At 41.1% G+C, this 21,559-nt stretch overlaps 2 protein-coding genes across 3 annotated transcripts; both read left to right on the forward strand.

Moving 5' to 3' along the window:
- Window positions 1-1,489: 1,489 nt before the first annotated feature.
- On the forward strand, window positions 1,490-9,167 carry LOC115585434 (protein ILRUN). Its single transcript, XM_030423796.1, has 5 exons — window positions 1,490-1,763; window positions 4,033-4,187; window positions 4,315-4,512; window positions 5,802-6,127; window positions 6,751-9,167. The coding sequence occupies exons 1-5, from the start codon at window positions 1,600-1,602 to the stop codon at window positions 6,784-6,786; spliced, it is 879 nt and encodes a 292-aa protein (XP_030279656.1). The 5' UTR covers window positions 1,490-1,599; the 3' UTR covers window positions 6,787-9,167.
- A 2,691-nt stretch (window positions 9,168-11,858) lies between these two features.
- LOC115584639 (SAM pointed domain-containing Ets transcription factor) lies at window positions 11,859-21,559 on the forward strand. Of its 2 annotated transcripts, none has more exons than XM_030422190.1 (6): window positions 11,859-12,454; window positions 17,445-17,864; window positions 19,874-20,068; window positions 20,207-20,251; window positions 20,370-20,507; window positions 21,091-21,559. In XM_030422190.1, exons 2-6 carry the CDS (start codon window positions 17,456-17,458, stop codon window positions 21,267-21,269), a joined length of 966 nt encoding a protein of 321 aa, XP_030278050.1. In that variant the 5' UTR covers window positions 11,859-12,454; window positions 17,445-17,455; the 3' UTR covers window positions 21,270-21,559. The 2 variants fall into 2 exon arrangements, with proteins under 2 accessions (XP_030278050.1, XP_030278052.1); XM_030422192.1 differs by having other exon boundaries at window positions 20,373-20,507.

A 21,559-nucleotide genomic window follows, 5' to 3' on the forward strand; every position in this document is an offset into this window, starting at 1 on the left:
GCGAGGAATGTAAAAACATAAAAATGATCCTTTCAAGTCTGTGAACAGGTGTGCAGGTGTGGTGCTGAGACAACAGAGCGTCTAGTCATTTTATGCTCTCAAACCCAGTTATTCTGAAAACAGGGAATGGAATGGTTAGAATCACAACCGTGCCTGTTTTAGATCATTATGATACAATTTATGGAGTCTCATTAATAGACACAAAACTAGACCTGAAAATCTCAGGTAAATGTTTTAGTCATCACGATAAATTTATAAAAACCCTCACCCAATCTTCATGTGTTACCATAAAGAAATCCCACCACCTCTCTGTATTATTAGAAAATGACATCACCAATGTATTGCCTTAATCTATTTTCATTTTTTTTCTCTCTAATTTTCTTTTATAATGATAATTTAGTTTGGAGTTTTTCCCATTTTTCCTATACTTTATTGTTTTTGTGTTAATCTTTTATGTCTTGTTGTGTCTTAGACAATAAAATAAAATAGATAGAAGAAAAAAGAAAAAAGAAAAAGACTGTGTACTGGTTACTGCAAAGAGACGGTTGTGTGTTAGTAACTTTATTTAATCAGGTAGTCTCAGGGAGTCTGAGTGTACTGTAAATTATGATATTCTTTGCAGCAGACATTTTCACGTCATCACAGGAAAAGCACAGGTGTTTCCTTACTATGGCTCTGTTCTAGCCATGATAGTGTGACAACGGAAATAAATTAACTTTATCCATCATTTTTCAAAATGATTTACTTATTATTACATATATTTTTAGAAAATATTAAACTTATAGCATTGATTGATTGTTTTTATTTTAGTACTTAGGATAAAGACAACAATAACATGTAAAAAGCACAATATATGCTCATTAACTGCCTATCATTATCTAGACACTCATCTAACTCCAGAGATGAGATCGTGTGCCTGACTTGAAACATCCCCTCTGGATTCTGATAATTTGATGCTATGTGGATTACTCGTGGAACATTGCGTATAACCTACTTCTTAGAAATTAATACATGAAACAAAAGTCAAGTCACCCCAAGATACTGCAGTATCCAGTCTTTATAAGGAGAAAAGACCAGGCAATATTAGCTGTTTAATCATTCTTTAATTTGACCATTTATCTGACCTGCTCAAAAGATATGACAACAAATTGAATTTGCATTAGAATTATTGACATTCAGTGAAATAAATTCAATCAAAGATAAAAATAAAAAAAAAAGTTTATAACAGTTTACTTTTTTCTTCTTTTTTGTTCAAACCCAAAAAATATTCCCTCTTCATTACTTTTAAACAATGAAACACTGACAGCTCGACTAAAAAACACTATAAAAATTCAGCTTAAAAAGAAACAACGTTTATTCATATATTTGATTACATGTAATTATACTGTAACAAAGATATATAGCCAAAATTAAAATGTATTTCAGGCAGAGGTGAGTGCTGTGCTGGCTCCAGCAGGCCTGTGGCTCATAGGCTGACTACACACGGACTACAATCATGTGACATGCGCACTCGGCCCTGTTGTCGAGTTTGTTATGACAAGTCGAGGCCTCGGACTAAATTAGGAGCGAAGCCCCAGTTTCTGTCCAGGCAAATCCGAGATGGAGGGCATGGACCTGGACCTGGACCTGGACCAGGAGCTCATGCAGAAATTCAGCTGCATGGGTACAACGGACAAAGACATCCTGATATCGGAATTTCAGAGGCTCCTCGGGTTTCAGCTAAACCCCGCCGGATGCGCCTTCTTTCTGGACATGACCAACTGGTGAGCTCGGTGACTCGTCTGGCCTGCTGTGCGGGGTTATGTTAGATAATAGATAACGAGCTAGGGAGCTTCTGTCCAGGTTTCTCGCGTTAAAGACGTGTTTTTGTTGGGGTAAAGAGAAAAGGAAATCATGGGACGTGTTGTCCGTCGTCGTGACAGAGTGGTAGCGTTTACGTTAGGCATGTAAACGTGGGCACAATGACAGCTAACGACGTTGTAGTAACGTAACTAGCGTTAGCTGAGTCACCGTGTCTCCGACTTTTGATTGCCTGTCAGGCTCACAGTGGAAGGTAGCTAAGCGGGTGTTCGTACCTGATAAAAAAAATGCTCGTTTTTGCAACACAAATTCGTCTCCAAGCGAGTGTGACAGTCGAGTAAAAAACACACGAAAGTCATTTTACGTGAATGTTTTGACGGTTGGGTCAAGGAGCTGACAGGTTAGCAGAGCAGACACCACTTTTACTAAGCTAGGTAGTAACACTTTTAGCTAGCTAGGTTATCAGTCAGCAGGGGGGATAATTAAAAGTTTGTAACTACTCTCTCAAAGGGGTATTGTTGTCTTTTGCTATGTGAGGGTGGACATTTTTTTTTCATGATCGATAGTCAAGATGATCAGACGTTTACGTGACGTCTGTCTCTCCTTGACCACAGCCACAGTGGTGATCCCCACTGCTTATTACGTAACGGAGTAAAGCTCACACAGTGGTTGTGCAAGCAAGCCTGGCAAATCTTTACCTCAAACCTGCCATCATACGTGATTTTTAACCTGCTGAGAGACTTAAGAAATGGCAGCACTGCTTCTGAATGTGATTGATTTCGAAAATGAAAACAGTAAGCAGTGCAAAGTCGTTGAGTAAAAACGAAAATGAATGTGCCAAATGGGAGGAGAAGGTCATCCTGGAACTTTCCCCCTTAAATATATCTTTCACATGCAGTGTTAAGCCTCTGCAGGTCTGTGGAAGATAACAAGACGTGGGGGCAGAGCAGGCTGTAGTAGCATCACGTGATGCCGTGTAATAGCTCCTCTGCAAATGGGGCTTTCTAAAAATAAAAAAGCTGCTGGTTTATGGATGACCTGCATGTCAGGGAAAGCACCCATTGGCAGTCTCTCTGGATCTGCAGATATCTCAAGTTGTTTTTGCAAAATGTGCGCATTCAAACCAAAACCACTTAAACACAATTATCACAGCGAGAATGCAGTGCTTTAGTTAAAAATAGACTCTTGTGAAATAGATATAATTTCCCAAGGGATGCCAGATTCACTCTTAAAAAGGTGAACCGTCTAAAGTTAATGAAAAACCATTATTGTTTTTAGCTGCTGACACAGATTATTAGAGATAAAGGAGACTGAAAACCGGTATTTGGGGACGATATTCATTCGGAGTAATAATGCAAATCCTCTTGTAACAACCAGGGATGAAATAAACCTAAGTAAAATGTACTCATCTACTGGTCTTGTGTACAATTCTGAGGTACTTTACTGAAGTATTTCCTCTCGCTGCAACTCCATACTTCCTTTCCACCACACTTACTCTATGAGTTTAGTTTTTAGTTACTTTGCAGGTTCAGATTATTCAGTGTTTATAGACTATTAATTGTGAAGTGTTACCAATCAGATATTGCTGTAGGTGGGACATTGACGGGTGGGGGGGGGGGACAGTTGCGTCACAGCCAAAGTAGCACATTTTTTCTTTGTTTATTTTAGCGGCAATCCAACAGAAAAATCACTCATACCGATAATCCAAAAAAGCTGAATATACCCGATAATTGGCCTACCCCTAATAACTTTGTAAGTATAGCATTTAGCAACTAAAGCATCCATTGTGCTTTGGCGGGGATGTCTTTAGCCAAGACTCATGGGATATGTTAAAAGCTAGATTCCGACCGGGACTTGATTTTTGGGCCTAATGTCGAGACAGATAATAGGGAGAAAAAAAACGGATATTCTGTGATAGGCCAAATATCGGTCCGGTGCTACCAAGGGCAGACATTTAATTGACAGTGTTATATGTCATTTGTGATTTTAAATTTAATGTCATTGGGGTATCAACTCTTGGCCGGTCCAACATACAATTTGAAGATGTCACTGTAGACTTTGGGAAATTGTGACCGCGGAAGAACAAGAATTTTAGATTTCATATCCAGATGTTCGACAGTATTTCGATTAAAATTGCTATTGAATCATGGGGTTCCTCTGACACAAATCTTATGTTAAACTCAAATGTTGATCTGTACTGAGCATCTTCATTTCTGCCCTCTTTTGTCTCAGGAATTTACAAGCAGCCATCGGAGCCTACTACGACTTTGAGAGTCCTAACATCAGTGCACCGTGCATGTCCTTTGTGAGGGACGTGACGATTGGTGAGGGTGAATCAGTTCCACCAGACACACCTTTCACAAAGACCTGGAGGATACAGAACACAGGCAAGTCGTCGCGGATAACAGTAATTCTAATCTGAGAGAACACAGAGCTGACACCGGACCTCGTAAATGAAAAATAATCACACGCATGTCATGTTGAGTTCAGCACGGTTGTCTGTGTGTCTTCCAGGTGCAGAATCGTGGCCTCCCGGGGTTTGTCTGAAGTATGTTGGAGGAGATCAGTTTGGTCATGTAAACATGGTGATGGTGCGGTCTCTAGACCCTCAGGAAATGGCTGATGTCAGTGTGCAGATGCAGAGCCCTGTGGCTCCTGGCATGTACCAGGGCCAGTGGAGAATGTGCACAGCAACAGGACTTTACTATGGAGGTGAGGACAGCAAACTTCACACTGCAAACAAACGTGAATTTCAGTTGTTCCTTTCAATACATATGCTGAAGGGCCTGAAATGATTAGTCAGTGTTTCAATCAGCCAATAGACAGAATAGTGTGATAATTCATTCATGTTAGAGTAAGGGTTCCAAACATTCATCCTTTTCAAATGTGAAGAATTGCTACCTAACTATGTTTTAAACATCATGTATAAATCAAATTATAAAATTTTTTAGTTTCATGATTCAAAAAATAATCAGCTGTTCAATAATTACGTGTTGCCGCCCTAGAACTGCAGCCCTGTCTTACATGGGTTTTCCTGAAAATATAGCTTTTTCTAAGCGTTTTGGCCTTTCATACACACCTTCATGGCATTGTAGTGCGAGGAAAACTGACCTTTGGGACGAATCCTACCAGAGTTGAAACAAAGATTTTTGGAAACATTGACAGACATTCACTCCGGAGACACCCAGCTGCGTCTCTTACTCAGTTTCACCCATTGTTGGCAGCAGGAGGATGATTAGCTCACCTCCCAAAGCCTCGCGCTGTGCCGGAGGCTGATCTAGGGACTATAAATAACAAAAACAATGTTTCTTCATGCTGACTTGTGATGTAACGTTGACATTACCCAGGCAGAGTCAGCCCCATCAACATTACAACTTATCATCCCTACTATGGGGCTGTAGAATTACTGTAGCCATCATTTTATGTGCCCTGATTGAATTATTGCCTCTGACCCGAATTGATTGTTCTTTTTAAATAGATTATCGTTTGTTTTGAACGGAGCTGCTGACGTGCAGATATCCAGCCGAGTACCGTGGTTAGCAGCAGCAGCTGTAGGCAGCAGCAGAAGATTAAGCGCTGCATAATTTTGTATGCGTTTCCTTCAGTAAAAACTATTAAGAGTCATTCTATTACCACGCACTAATTAAATTAAGAGTCATTCATTAAATTGATTTATGTCCTCCTGTAAGATCAACGTGTATGATGGATATCAACAGGAAGTCCCTCGAGACTTGGCTACTTTGAAATGAAGCAGCGGAGGGATACTCAATTAGAAATTATACTTGCCCTTAATATTTCATTCAGGTGTTCACAGTGATAATTCCTCATTTAACACCATCAGTCTCCGAGTGGCTTTAAGAGAGAAAAGAATTGTAGACCTGAAGCGTTTTAAATCTTGGGATATCACGTGTAGGGTCCAGCTTTTTTTTTTTTTTACATAATCTGAATGTTGTTTCAGGCTATGCTTCGGTTATAACACTCACAATTTTTTCTTTTCACAGATGTCATTTGGGTGATCCTGAGTGTGGAGGTCGGAGGTCTCCTCGGCGTCACACAGCAGCTTTCCTCTTTCCAAGCCGAGTTCAACACACAGCCTCACCGCCACGTGGAGGGAGACTACAACCCCTTCGCCTCGCCAGAGAAGAGCAAGTGCCCAAACAGCAACAACAACAGCCTCCACGATGCCAGCGGTCATAGGGTCGCAGAGGAACATTGGCAGGGAAACCCCAACGAGCTGCAGCAAGATCAGAATGGACTTTCACACAACTCTGTGGATATAGTAGCAAACAGTCTACAAAGCAATCTATCAGTAGTCTCTTATAACCAGGTAAGACATATCTAAGGCGATTTGTCCTCACTAGTCTTTTCAAATATCCATCATCATCAAAATGACAGAGCAACCTTTTTATAATTATAAAAAACAACAACGATTAGATCTAATCTCTGAATAAAGCATCAAGGATAAGGAGAATTCCCAACCTCAACACTTGAATATCTCTCTGTTAAATCTGTTCTTGAGTATAAATGTGTCTATTGAGCAGAGATGAAATATTCATCAGCCTTTCACAGAAAATGTTGCTCAAGGCTGCAGCCGAGTTTACTGCTCCCTTTTTATACTTTCAGCGGATTCTAAGAGTCTTCATCCACAATAGAAGTTCTGTGAGGCTGCACTCAAGCACGGTGGTCATTTGAGCTGCACGTTAAAATGCTAATAAAAGCTAATTAGCACTCAGCACAATTGATTAAGGCAGAGATGGGCACAAATACATCAAACAGCACCATGTTTCATCTTTACAGCCACCATTTTGACTTTAAAAGAGTGTATGTGAAAGTCGGATGAAGGTCTATATTTGCAGCGTTTTCCAGTATTTTTTTTTCTCATTAAGTCAGTTTTCTACTTGTCTTGCATCCCTGCTCGTCTGTTCATTTCGATCATTTGCTTCCTTACAGGGTATACAGGAACCCTATCCTTTCGGGCACTCTTAAACCATGGGACTTGTCATAGTGAAGCAGCACTAAACCGTACCTCTGGAGTCTGTCACACCGATGAGAGAAAGAAGAGGCTTTATCAGTAGCTGGCGGAGAGTGTGGAGATTCAAAAACACTTTATGCAAAGTCCGGCTACACTTTGAGAAAAAAAAAAAACCAGAGGCCAACGCTCCCGACGTGCAGCTCAACCAACATCCCACAACCCACTGTATGCACGTGTGAATGCTAAGTTAAAAAAAAAAAAAAATGAGTGCTATGAGTCTTTTGAGTGATAACTTTTCAGATTTTTATTTTTCTTTCTTTTTAGTTGTCGGGGTGCAAATGAAACAATGACAGGAGTGTGTATTTGTGAAACTGTGTGGATATGTGTGCGCATTTTGCAACAGAAAGAGAGACTTTGGAGGAAAAGCCATTTAATTTGCCAACTGATTCTCTAGTTTCTGCTCTGACTCTTGGGTTATTGATTCGGTTCCCTGTAACTAAATCTACCAGTATGGGCGTCTCTGAAAACATAGTACATCGTTGTTTATTTGATTCTTTTTTATCTTAATTTTAAATGTACCCTTTTTAAGAGACAAGGTAAATGTGACATCCCATCGGAAATCATGTCTTGTGCATTTTTGGCAATCCTTTCTTTGCTGTCGTCGTTCCTGCAATTTCAGATGCAGTGCAGGTATTCTCCACTGGAGGGAGTCAGCCATTACTCTTAACAAACAGAAGATAAGATCAGCGCTGAGAAGCAGAACTCTTATTCAGTATAGCTTATATCATTTGTAGTATGTATTTAAGGCTAGACAATTTATATAAGCCCTCTGTTAAGCAAAATATTATAAATGGAAAGAACAAGAAACTTTAGTGAAACTGAATCTGATGAAGCAGGAATGCGTAAAGGCTTCTGTGAGAGATGGACGAGTAGAGCCCGACCTATACTCAGTTTGTAGGGCCGATGCTGGTATAAGTGAGGAAAAAAACTAGTTACACACATTATTTTTGCAGCGACACTTTTTGACTTTAGAGTCAAGTAAACAGATTTAAGGATATTTTACAGTATCACAAACTTTATCATCTAAAATGCACTGAAAAATCAAACTTCACTTGGATTTTGATAGTTATAAATAAGCCAAATCATCTTTTGCTGCATTATAATCTAAAAAAAAAAAAAAGTTTTCATATCCACGTACATATATATTTATCAATGAAAGGCCATTATCGATATCTTTCAGGCCCAAGAATATGCTGACACATATAGACGTACATATTTGAAATATAAGAAGAAATATTAGCAGAGTATCCATTATTGGTATCAGTGCAGTATTTTCCCAGTCATTGTCTCGAGCTAAGATTTTTACATGAAATCAGGATTTATGCACAGTATAGCATCAGATATTGAAGTTAAGCTACATTAACGGCGTAACTTCACATTATGAAAACAGCCGTTTTTTGTCACCACGCTCTCAGTTTCAACGTCAAAGCTGTCTCGGACCTGCTTGAATCATGTTAAGTTGAATGTATTTGACGAATGTAGAAGAAGATAATAACGTTTTTTTTTTTATTTACCCAAAGACTCGACATTGTACATTTGCATTGAATTAATTGTAATAATGGTTATGAACTTTCCGTGTCTCTTTGTTAAATGTCCCACATCGATGAGCTTCTCAAACACATTTTTAAAAAAAAGAAAAAAGAATTCAATCCTGTCTAACAATTTCAGATTCAAAAATCGAGCACACCAGCAAAACTACTAAAAAAGAAAAAGAAAAAAAGCCAGAATCACGTTGTCCTGAGTATTTGTTACTGCATATCTACTTGCACTAACTGGCTGATGTATGCGCGGCGACGGGGCCTGTGTGTGTGTGCTCTCCTCCAACACAAGTACTGTTAAGACCTGAAGCATTTGTGATTTTTATCTGTCATCCACAGCCGCGGCGTTAAGACCATCTCACCAGGTAAACACCCCCTTCTTTCATTAAGGTACTAACTGTAAGCCTCAGGGTTACTGAGCTGCGACAGCACGACAACACCAGCCAATACATACAACAACTTGTCGCCTGTATCTCTGGGCCCCCCCCGCCAACCCCGCCTTGCTGTTTAACAGAACATTGTACGATTAACCATAAATGTCTCTCTCTGCCGACGAAGGTGTTTGCTGTCACGGAGGGCAGAGTGCGTTTTTTTTTTTTCTTCTTCTTCTTCTTCTTCTTCTTCTTTGTGTAATTTCTCTCGGAAGTTTTTCCACTGGCCAGATTGCAGAGTGAATCAGTTGGCTACAGACTCGTACAACAGCACATTTATGAGCGTGAGGAAGTGCAAACAGATGAAAGCTTTTTTCCCGTGTGTTTGATGAATGTTTGTATGATTAAATTATCACTGGAATCTAACTCTTTTTTTTTTGTTGTTGTCATGTTTGCGCAGCAGAATCGATTTAACAGTAAACAGTTTTATAGATCTCCAGACTGATTTCACACCAGCTTTTAGATTATCACGTCATCAGTTATGGTTAGATGTCTCTTTGCTTTGTAGGTTTGTCTTTGTTTCCTTATTGATCCCCAAGAAGGGCAATTAATACGCAGCTTACCCAGTCAATACACACAACTCAGAAAAAACATACATATGTCAATACAATGAAAACAACAAGCAGCTGTGTATAAACATTTTGTTATAGTTGCTGTCAATAATCAAGTTTTAAAATAAGGTAGAAATAAAGTGAGGGAACTTAAAATGTACCGACAACAAACAATGAAATGCTCTTTGAAACATTTATTAAGCAATTGTTTATCGTAAAGTTGCAACCGATGTTCAAAATACTTTGAACTCTATAAACATTGACTGTATGGCCATTAAAAAGTTGGAACTGATGTCTATAAACCTTCCTTTATAAAGCATTTCACTGTTTGTTTGCAGTGCAGTAAATATGAACAAAAGCTTCAGTTAACTATCCATTTGCGATTTAACTTCACATTTAGGATCTACCAGTGATGGTTGTTAAAAAGTGTTGCCAAATGGAGGAGATACAGCTGCGGTTTCTTCTCCGTAGGGACGGATTGTAACACCTAGCTCATAATTCCTTCTGCTTGCACAGTTCTCTTCACTGTGCTCCAAATGTCTTGCAGCAGTAGTCTTGTACACCATTTAGGATATTCTTCTCAGACAAGTCTTTAAAACAACGAATAAATGAGAAAGTTTGAAGATTTTCAATGAGCGAAGTAAAAATAAATGACATAAAATAGAGCCACATACACAAAAAGAGCTGAGCTTGCACATTACGTCATATCTTTAACCACCATTAGTCCCCGGGACACATGACATAACATGTAGTCTACTATTAAATGTAGCAGACCGCCATCTGTTTGCGTTGGGAGGGGATGTTTTTGTGTTTAAAGTGGAAATGACTTAAAGGTCACTGACATCCAGTAGCTTCACCAGATGTTCCTGCGGGCTGCTCCGCATAGTTTTTTGTAAATTTGCTTTAGGTTAATGATGCATTTCACAAAGGGCATGGTTAGTCTCTGGTGGATTTACAGGGGCTTCGCAAGGAGGGAGAATACATGTTTTTAGATGCTACTTCATAATTAAATGTTTTTATTTCATAAAACACGTTAATGTGACGTGCTCTGTGTGCATCTAGGGCCTCAATTTGTACACTCTACTTACTTTCCTTCGTCATTTTTCTTTCAAAAACAGCCACGTCTGGGGTTTCATTTATAAAACTGACTTGTGATCAGTTTTGATCCTCGAAAGAAAAAAAAAATGCATAAAAACTCACAATAGCGCGTGATGCCTGTCTTCCAGTCACTTCTACCATCATCGTGATCTCGTCCGGACCATGGCTGGTCCTGACTTAACCCCTCATCTCATCTGTGCCGGCATCGATTTAGGAGAAAAAAAACAAGATAGGTGACGTCAGTTTACGACCATTTGAGGTTTATAGATCACATGTGCAAGTCACAAATAGGATTCTCAAAATCTTCTTTTAGCAAGGTTTTTTTTTTTACGCTCAGCATCTTTCTATGAATCTGTAGCTGCCCACCAGATAGCAAAAAGCCACACTGTGAGCTTTGGAGTTGAACAATAAGCAACAAGGCTAAACTACTGCAAAGTGCTCTCATGTCGGCACTCAAAATAACCATGATAATAAAAATTTTTTTTAAATGATTGATGCGAGCGATGAGCGAAAAAGTTGTTGTCTGAAGAAAACCGTAACTGTGGTTCAAAACTTGAGACGGGTTTGTTTTCTAGCGGGCTCATCCTGATTAAGTCGTTCTCTCATTTTGCACATGAAAGAGTCGTCCGCTCGTGAGTTAGCCTGGAGGTGTACCGGTCTGAGGAGCTCCCCTCCGCCTGCAAGACCCTCTTTTGTCAGTCAACGGCTCTGTCCCGCTGCAGTCTGCCTGAGGGGGCTCCTCGCTTGACAATGTTTTGCTCAGGTTGAATGTTTTCACAGCCCGAAAGGGAAAATATGAACGTGGCACGGCAACATTAAGGTCCAGCTGACTTGAAAAGCCCCAGTGAAGTTACAATCTTAGAGAAGGCTCTTAAAGGTGAAGTGTGTGGGTGGATACCGCCGGCAGCAGCTCTTTAGATTACTTCAACACCACTGTTTAGTTTGAGCAAACATTTACACTCTCCTGCTTTCTCTTCCCCTCTCTCTCTCTCTCTCTCAGCCTGTGTACCAGTTATTCAGCTTTCCAAGATAATAATCTCCCACCATTATTCAGCCGTGGGTGATTTATGGATATTTTATGGACATTATGGGTCATGCTCCAGATCTCCTGTGTGTCCCCGCATGGCCGGCCTTTCGCCTGGTGGCAAGCGAGTTGAAATCGAGCCTGTAACAGACACGCGTGACACACTGTGGAGGAGATCCCTGAGTCTTTCAGCTCGCCCTGACACATTAGGAATGAAGTTCGCCTCCTTGTGTCACCTTACATCCGGACACCTCTCTCCCGTAGATGACTATTTGGGTTGTCTGGGACGTATTTCTCCCATCACTTTCATTTTCCTCAAGTACTCCAGGCTGAGCTGCTGTATGCAAACAGCCTGCTAATCTTCTAACAGTGAGGAGTGTTGGTCAAGAGTAAAAACCTCTCATGATGAAAGTGTGAGTGAACTTGAGTTCCCTCCCGCGGGGGGCCCGAACTGTAAACAGCGTCACCTCGTTTGAGATCAGATTTAATCCTCTGGTCTCGAGTAGTTTAGTCATTTATGCTCACAAAGTTTGAAGATCTTCCCAGTTGCTGCTATTCTTTGTAAAACAAAATTCAGGGTCTTCCTCCCCCCAACACACACACACACACACACACACACACACAGCTTCTCCAGGCTGTCAAGACTCACTCAGGTGTTGTGTTGACTTATGAGCTCTCCATCTGAATAACTGCCTCCAGCCATTATTAACTATGCACTCAGAGCAGCCTCCCTCGTAGGGGACACACCCTTACCTGCAGAGGTGATATGTCATGAAGGCACCGTGGCCCAAATCAGTCTCGCTGCTCAGGGCCAGAAGTCAAACAGTGTCTCGCGGTCGGCGAGTGGACGAGAAGGGAGACAGCATCAGCACATCCTCACCTGAGGGCCAAACCGGTTAAGGGTCTCCGCAGCACCTTGACGTCAGATCAAGGAGGGAGCAGTTCAGGAGAAGAGCCTCCGCGTCGGAAACACTGACAAGGTGAGACCACAGTCCGCAGTACATCTCAGAGAAACCTCCTACTACAAGCCCATTAGGGCTTCTATACTACTTTTATTATGTTGCCTGCTGCTGTCACCTCTGTTACCAGTCACAGAACGAGTATTCAGATTCTGGGTGGTGGTGTGAAAATGTCATGAAAATCATACTTGGGTGAAATGAAAGATGTTAAAGTCTTATTATTTTGGAAGAGGTGAAAGTCACCCACATCAATAGTACTCGTGTAAAAGTCTCAAAGTGTCTGACATGGCATGCACTTGAGTCTCAGAGATAATTTTCTGCTTATAAACGTGTTTAAGTATCAAACGTGCTGGTAGAAGTAATTTATTTTCCCATGTGTTGAAACTGTGTACTTCCGATTAATGGCCTGGCCAATAAACCGATCAAATATCCAGCATTTTTCTTACAGGAATCAGCTTCTTTATATATATATCCAGTTGCCTATAAACATTTTGGAATTTCATTACAACACGTGATACTTTGGATCTGGTGCAGCTTCGATCTGCAGAGAAACAAGTCTCTAAAACGATCATATAAATGGAGTGAGTAGAAAGCACAACATTTGTCTCCAAAATGTAACAGAGTGGAAGTACAATCTCTAACCCTAGCTCTGAATTGTACTTGCTGAACATGCAGGTCTTGAGTAAATGTACTTAATTTACATTCCATTACTCTTCTGGGCAGCATGACCGGGATCATTTTAAACTCAGGTGGAGATCGTTTGAAAGTGGAAGCGGTCGTGCAGTCTTGGATGTGTGTGTCGGTCTTTGAGTTTTATAGTAATTTTTATTGTTTGTAAATATACATATCTTGTTCTGTATGAGTTCTAGTTTAGGGAGAGTGACACCGTGTGTGCTGACAAAGCAAGTACGATGCTAAGGAATTTAACTTTGAGATCCATTTTTTAAAGTTACTGTCACTCATCCGTCATTATGTTTACTTTCTACTATTACTCTTATTATTATTATTATTATTATTATTATTATTATTATTACTATTATTATGATGATGATGAAGCATCAATTATTATTTAAAGCGATGGATTTCAAATTGAGATGCAGACGACAACCAGCTGTGATTACTGGTCATAGAATAGACTTTTGTTCCGATTCTTTGTCCGTGTTTTTTCCCCAATTAATACTCTGATAATGTGTGTATCATGTACTCCACTTGGGTACAATTTTGAGGTACTTATACTTTGCCTAATTATTTCCATTTTATGCTACTTATGATACTTCCAGTTCGATTGGGAGTCAAATATTGTACTTGTTACATAGTTACTAATTACTTTGAGGACTGCTTGCTGCATCAGAGCCACAGTAACACATTTTTAAATACATCTATCTTATCTGATTATTCTGATCATTCTAAGAACCAGTCAGGCTGATAATTGGTTGATGCATAGATTATACGTATTATTTACTTTTACCTGTACTTTTGATACTTGATGTATGATCAGATACTTTGACAGCTTCACTCAAGCATTATCTACACGTGTGACTTCTACTTTTATGATAACATTTTTAGCACGATTTCTTTACTTTAACTTGAGAATGTCTCTGGGGCACTTTTTACAGCCCTGGTGTTAATGACTGGTTGCACGCTCACGAGAATCAATCCATGTTTTGCAAAAAGAAGATAAAAGTAAACAGTGTATAGCTAAGAAACAGTGACATTGTTTCTCTCTTTGTTTTTTTTACCGCAAACTGTGAAACACAGACTTAGTCACTTTGCCGATTGGACACAGAACAGCTCGTAAAGGTGTGTTATCGAACAGCTTTTGTCCAGAGAACAGTGGAATGCAGGCGGTCGATGAATGGCCACAGCCTCTCATATCTGCTTAATGCCTCTCCTATCAGTTTGGGCAGCGATTTAACGAGGTGTAAAACACAGCTCCAAAACAAAAGTCCACGAAACAACAGACTTTCTTTTTTTCGCGAGCTTGCTGATGTCACTGAGGCAGCACACAGAACACACAGACATTTGTCCCGCGGGGAAAGAGAGAGAGAGAGAGACGGAGAGAGGACAATCCAGAAGAGTGAGTTTTTAAACTGCCGCTAAACATCTAAACTGCTGATCACCTGGAGGGGGAGGAAATAAAAAGCTAGGGACGAGGAGCATGTGTCGAGATATGCAGGCCTCACGTAGTCGCAGTCGCCATTCCTCCCTTTTGACTTCTTTTAAATTTGAGATTTTTTTAGATATTCTTGTCACATTAAAGGGTAAATTCACCCCAAAAATGAAAACTTTCCACAAAGTAATCCACCAAAACACTTCTGAAGCCTCGCAGCAAAACAGTGTCGCAGCTTTCGCTTATACATATGTGGTAGATGGAGACCAACAGAAATGTATAGCGGCTCCGGCGTAATCCCAACCCCCTCCAGATATCAACCGCGCATCGAGGGTGTAAATAACGTCTTTTCAGTGCATTTTGAGACCTCGGGGGTATGGAGCCATTTTATGTCCTTTTCAGTTATTTTAATGAGTATTAAAATGAGTCTCCACCTGCTTCAGTCGTTTAAGTGAATGTTGAAACGTTTTTGTTTTTTTTGCTGTGATTGTTTTGCAGACTACGAAACTTCCCCCAGCTGTCCATCGGCATGACAGTTAGTAGATAACGACTGAACTTTCATTTAAGTGTGAACTCATCCTTTAATCTCACAGTTCTGCAGAGGACAGACCTCTGAATAACAAATGGTCGGCTGTGGGCATTAATAATAGTTTTTGCCTTCTCCTGCAAACATACTTACATTGTTGTATCAGTGTTTTGTTACAACAGTGCCCGGTCTCTTGTCACGCCACCTGTGCCGTTGTTTCGGAAATGTTTTGGACGGAGGACCGGTTTGCACAATTTTCACATTTAGTCTACTCATAAAACAATAAGATTCAAACGGATGCATAACTATTTCCACTTTTAAACTGAAACAGGTGTCATTTTGTCACATGGATTACTGGCACAGGGGGCCACTCCCAGCCCGGTGAGCTGTTCTCTTACTCACACCGTGATGAATACGCTCCCAGCTTCTTATCCTTTATCCACATATTGCGCCGCCTGTGTCCCACACCTTTAGCTTTTTTTTCTCTCGCAATTGACTTGTGATCCGTCTCACTGGCCTGTCGCGCTTGACATTTTTAAAAGGCATTGTGCGTTACATTGTGATTGCAAATTGCTTTTTTTTCCGGGATTACAGTAAAAGGCATTTTGAGTTTCAAACGCAGCCTTGATCGTCCTCCTTTTATCTGTGTTTACTATCTCGAAGGTGGAGTCGATTGTGCTCTGATATTGTTGAATGACGTCGAAAAAATAATGCCCGATAAGGGCCGAATTTCACACGGGCTGAACCCGTTTGACCTGAATGAGTCCAAATATAAAGATTAAAGGTGCAGTCTGTAGTTTTAGGGGAAGAAATTTTAATCAGAAGAGAAAGATCTTCATTGACCGATTATTATTATTATTATAAACAAACTCTCTTTGTTTTCACGGCTGAATACACAAACTGAACTTAAAGGACAATGTCACACTGTTTCACTTTGTTTATGTTTGGCGGACCCTGCCACCTTTCTAGCTTCAAACAGCGTTCTGGGAACGTTATTTTCCTCTGAGAACAGCTTGTTTATTCAGTTATGCAAAGGAGTTCATATTATTACCTTGTTAATATTGCAAATACTGTATTTCTCAGTTTGAATTTCTTCTCCAAAACTCCCAGAACAACAAAGTGACCCTTTAATGAGACATTCTGAAGTGGATTTGTGCAGATTCTGGATCGCTGGTGGGGTTTTTCGGGTCGCTTAAAAACACAGCAAAGGACAAACAATCGCTTCTATGGGATTAACAGTTGCAAAAGGCTCCAGTTGACGATGCTGCAATGACAGATTCCTCATTTCAAAGTGCAGTAGCAGCAAAGTAAATACCACCGAACGAATGTCAAGTTTACTTTTGGCAGCTGCTGTTTAAATATTGGGCATGTGGGTATGGTTTCAGTGAAGCATCAATGCAGCTCTGTCACACAGGGAAGTTAGCTGGTATTGTCACACAAGGTGTCAATCCGTTAAGACGCCGATGACAACAAGACTGATGGCGCTTTGTGGTGGGCATGTCTGGGGAAGCACAGAAACCACCTGCTGAAGGTTTAATCATGTTGAGTCTTAAATCGTTGATGTCGTCACTGAGAGCTCTGGAATTGGTAGTTTTCCACGTAAGATAGATATTCCCCATTGTTAATATCAAGCAAAACTCCAAAAGAAAATATTCATTTTACAGACATACAGACAGAGAACGTAGACAACTATGGCAAAAACACCCTTTTGAACATCCGCTGTAAAATCTGCAGTAAAAGTACGGTCAAATTCTGCAACTGTAAATTAGTAAAAGAAAGATAAGATTTGTGTTTAATTTTGTGGTTTTGAGGTTTTAATTCATTACTTATCACTGTAAACAAAATGTTCCCTGAAAAGGTGGTTATCAGTGCACAAACACAGGTATCCCACTTTTCCCATCGTGCAATGTGCTGTTTGTTTGTCAAGTGTGCTGTTCATGTTCCAAAATGCAAAGCATGGCAGTGTTTATAATGTGTCGTGCTGGTTTCCAGTTGTTGTTTTTTTTAAATATGAGTCAGCTGGGTGTTATATACCATAAGTCCAGTTTTACATCAGCATCATGATAATGGGCTCTTTTTCACTGTTTCACATGCCATAAAAAGGTTAATTAACTGTTGACGAACGTATAAATCAAAATACCGTTACTTTAACTTTCCTTTATTTTGTTTAAAAAAATCTATACTTTGACAAGCGCTGAACTTTTGCAGCAAGATATGTTAATGATTTTTCAGTAAAGTAGATTACCTGGTTCCTACTTAGGTAATTAGATAATTTTGGCATCATTTAGTTATCACCTCTTTGTTATCAAGCTATCACCATGTTCTGTTAAGCTGTAATTCAAGTGTTTTATGGAAACGGTACTTTCTCCCTCCAGCAAACCTGAGCATGGGGAGTCCGGGCTACGCTGCACACTCGCCTCTCTACATCAGCCACCCTCATCACATCGACACCAGGGCGGCCTGGCTGGATGAGGTGGAGGACGTCAAACCGCCCCGCAGCTTGTTTGGGCTGCCTGAGCTCAGCTGGCCGGGGGTCTACCTCCCCTGCTACGAGAGATTAGCTACAGAGGAGAACCCCTGGGTGCTCAGGATGATAGGAACCCCGACTCCACCCGCTGCTCTTCCTTCCAGGACTCCAGAGCCCAGTCCAGCCAAGCCCGGCCAAGCCCAGGATCCCCGGTCTGAGATGGAGGGCCAGGTGGAGGAGCGCTGCCTGGAGCAGGTCCAGACCATGGTGGTGGGAGAAGTGCTGAAGGACATCGACACGGCTTGCAAACTGCTCAACATTGCATCGGGTAAGACAGAATACAAAAAAACAGAAAAAAACCACCTGCTGTAGGAGTTGCTGGCAGAAGTTGTAGGTTAATAAAATAAAACCTTTACAAGCCAAATTTCTTTTTCCACAGAGACACAACTGATACCTGCAGAGCATCTGTGGCCATGCCCACCTTGTGTAAACGTTTCTGTTGACAGAGGATCATCTCCACTTCTTACGAACACAGTCATTATCTAGGGCGTCAAAATCGTACGCTGTAGGTGCGATTATTTGCTTTTATCACGGTCTGATTCTTACCCATCAAAGACAACAGGCCACACATGTATAGCCCCCTGCGGTTCTGCTGCATCACACTCAAACAAAAGATATTATTAGAGGATAGTGTTTCAGTATCCTGTAGGAGCTGGAAGGGAGACTTTCTTGTTGAGGTATCCTGACTTTTTAATCCTTTGTTGTCCTTTTGTGTCCAACGCTGCAAAACCAAAGCAAGTTCAGAGCACTCAAAAGTTAAAGTTTTGTCATATTTTTCAGTTCACCGTACTTTTAATAAATGTTTAACATATTTAACTTAATAAACATACTGTAACACCTCAGCACCGTTGACCACCGCCACGCCCAGACAGACACAAAAAAGGAAACAGCACTATGTAGGGACACGCGAGGAACTTAATAAAGAAGGAAAGGTCATTACTTCACCCAATCTCGCTTCAGTGCCAGACTGTGACACCAGCTGTATTGAGGTCAATGGTCAGATGCATGGAGAGACACACTTCAACACAAGTCTGACGTCTGAGGAGGAAGTGCCAGCAGAAAATGAATCACCGCACTTAAGATAGTAGCTAGCGACAGACTTTGTTTATTTTTTATCGACACATTCCTTTCCTCAGATCTGTGGAGGAAAAGCTGCTGTTCATGGTGTAAGTGCAGTATGATGTAGATATGTTGGCTTTAAGCATGTTTTTTTCCGTGCAACTCCCATCGACTTCGATACAGCTGTCACCACAGTCTGGACTTGCTTAATGACCCTTCCCTCTTCTTTGGGTTTCACGGTAAACAACAGGAAAACACGGGGGAGGCAGGAGGAGAAAGTTCCATCGTGACAAACGAGTAGCATCTTCTTGTGAGAGTCAAACTCGATGCCCCCACTTTGTCCCTATCACACTAACAGGCCGAGCCATGTGATCCTTCATGTGAACTTTTGAATCTTTCAATGGCTGTCAAGGGTTTTGTTTTGTGTTTTATTGTGTCTTACATATAATTTCACCTTTAAATACTCAACGTGGCACCATAACTTTCATCAGACTCTCCTCTTTTTCTTGTAACTGTCTTCTCAAGCTGCCGTAGACAACGTCACAAATGTTACTGACACAAATTTAACGTTAATGGTCATAACAGAAGCAGCAAAAGTGGATATCTTAATTTTTGTAGCATACAATAAACTCATCAAACAGTGGATCCCATAATAAAGGGAGAACCGGCCAATGGTTCGACCCACCCCTTCCCGGTAGATCCAGACTTCTTTCAAGCTCCATGTCTCATCTCAAGCCGAGGAGGAAATTACACAACTGTCTTCCCAGGTTGAGAAGCACTCCGCCTGATGAGTAAAATACTTTTCATGTGCACCCCTGATATGATAATGGAGGATGTGGTGAACTGAGTTGGAGAGATGGTGGGCGGTAGAGAATATGCAGCGTCACCAATCAGCATCAACGAGATAAAATTCAGCGTTAAATAACAGCTTTGTGAAAACACATGTTGATCAGTGACATGATTAGCTGATATTGTCCTTTTTTAAACTGAAATGATAAAAATCTGTTTTGTCCTTTCAGTCTTCAGAGTAAAAGCAACTTTTAACTGGTCTCAGTTCAATTCCGAAGCCTCTGTGTGACCTTCATAAGCAAACGCTCACCGTCACAGAGACGCCTCGAGCTCTACGCGTTGACATATTTCCAGCTTTCAGAAAGTCAAAGCCGTGTAAAGGAAAAATAAAACCTTTGTCTCTCCGTGTTTCCCCCCCACCTGTTTCAGACCCGTTAGACTGGAGCTGTGGGGACGTTCAGAAGTGGCTCCTCTGGACCGAGCACCTGTACAAACTGCCGCAGCTCAGCACCATGTTCCAGCAGCTGTCCGGCAGGGATCTGTGCTCCATGGCAGAAGCAGACTTCAAACACTCGTCGCAGTTTGGAGACGTGCTGTACGCTCACCTGGACATCTGGAGATCTGGTAAGAACATCAATAACTGTGGGAAAATACTCTACAGGGAAGATATCAGGAAGAGTGTCAGGCAAATTCAAGACTTGGCTTAAAGTATTCTGTGTTTTATGTGCAACCTGATTGGTCTTTTCTTTTCTGTGTCTTTAGCTGCAGCAATGAAGGAGCGCTGCCCAACAGAAGACAGCAAATCTGGTACGTTTGTTTTTCCAGGAGTGTAAGCTTCAATTTGTTCCACTGATTACAATAAACCAAGGTGGGAGAAGGTGGAGTGAAATAAACATCTGCTTTCTGAAAATCTCTCCTCCGTCAGCAGCCGACGATGACTCCTGGCCCGACGTGATCTGTAAATATCCCAACCAGCCCATCCACCTGTGGCAGTTCCTCCGAGAGCTGCTCCTGAAGCCTCACAACTACAGCCGCTGCATCCGCTGGGTCAACAAAGAGAAAGGTGAGGGCCGAGGCAGAGCGTCGACAGTCCCTGTCAGCAAATTCCGAGTGGATCGCTATCACTTAACGGGTGCACTTGACTAATTACAGTGACTATTACACTGTTTTTTTTGTGTGGTAAAGACATGTTGACAAGTCACAATGGGAAGAGGTGTAACTATTAAAATGAATGAAGGCTCGGCTGCTGTTCCACGCGTGCCTCACTGTCAGACTGAGACGCCCTAACTAGCACAGATCCGTCGTTAATGTTCTTACAGCCGTGCTTTTCCTAGTGTGGAAAAAAAAGGTCTGTTGATCCTTGCAGAGTATTTATGTTCAGGTTTTAGCACAACTCAGTTGCAATAACATGAAATACTTCTGGAACATTAGAAACGGTGAAATGTAGAACCATCACCAGACAGCTGAAGTACAATTTGGGTTTCTTTTTGTAGTTTCAGACGCTGTTTTGCAGTCTCAAGATATCCAAAACGAGAATTACACTTCAATTACTCCAATTTAAACTCTCACCTCTTATGCCTGCGTGTTAAAGGTGCACCATGTAGATTTGGAGTTTTAATATTTTTAATACTTTCTTCTGTCCACAGGCATTTTCAAAATAGAAGACTCGGCTCACGTGGCCAGGCTGTGGGGCATCAGGAAGAACCGCCCGGCGATGAACTACGACAAACTGAGTCGCTCTATACGCCAGTACTACAAGAAAGGCATCATTCGGAAGCCCGACGTATCACGCAGACTCGTCTACCAGTTTGTCAACCCTGTATGAGGAGGAGGATCGGCTGATCCGAGGAGGAACCAAAGATATGCTGGACATACTGTACAGTAGAGGAAGTGACGTGAACTCTGGAGCTCGTCTGTTTATTGTTTTCTGATGTTTAATTTCCATGTTAAGACTGCCTACCGACCTATGCACTCCTGCCTATCATCCCTCTACTCTAATATTCTCACTGCTGGATTTTATTTTATTTGTCTATTTGTTGACTTTAGCACTCTTGTTCTAAATTAATGTTTTGGTGTGATGTCTCGTTTCTTAAAAGGAAACATCTTCAAGGAACA

This window comes from Sparus aurata, chromosome 7 (genome assembly GCF_900880675.1).
Source record: "Sparus aurata chromosome 7, fSpaAur1.1, whole genome shotgun sequence".
Lineage (NCBI taxonomy): Eukaryota > Metazoa > Chordata > Actinopteri > Spariformes > Sparidae > Sparus > Sparus aurata.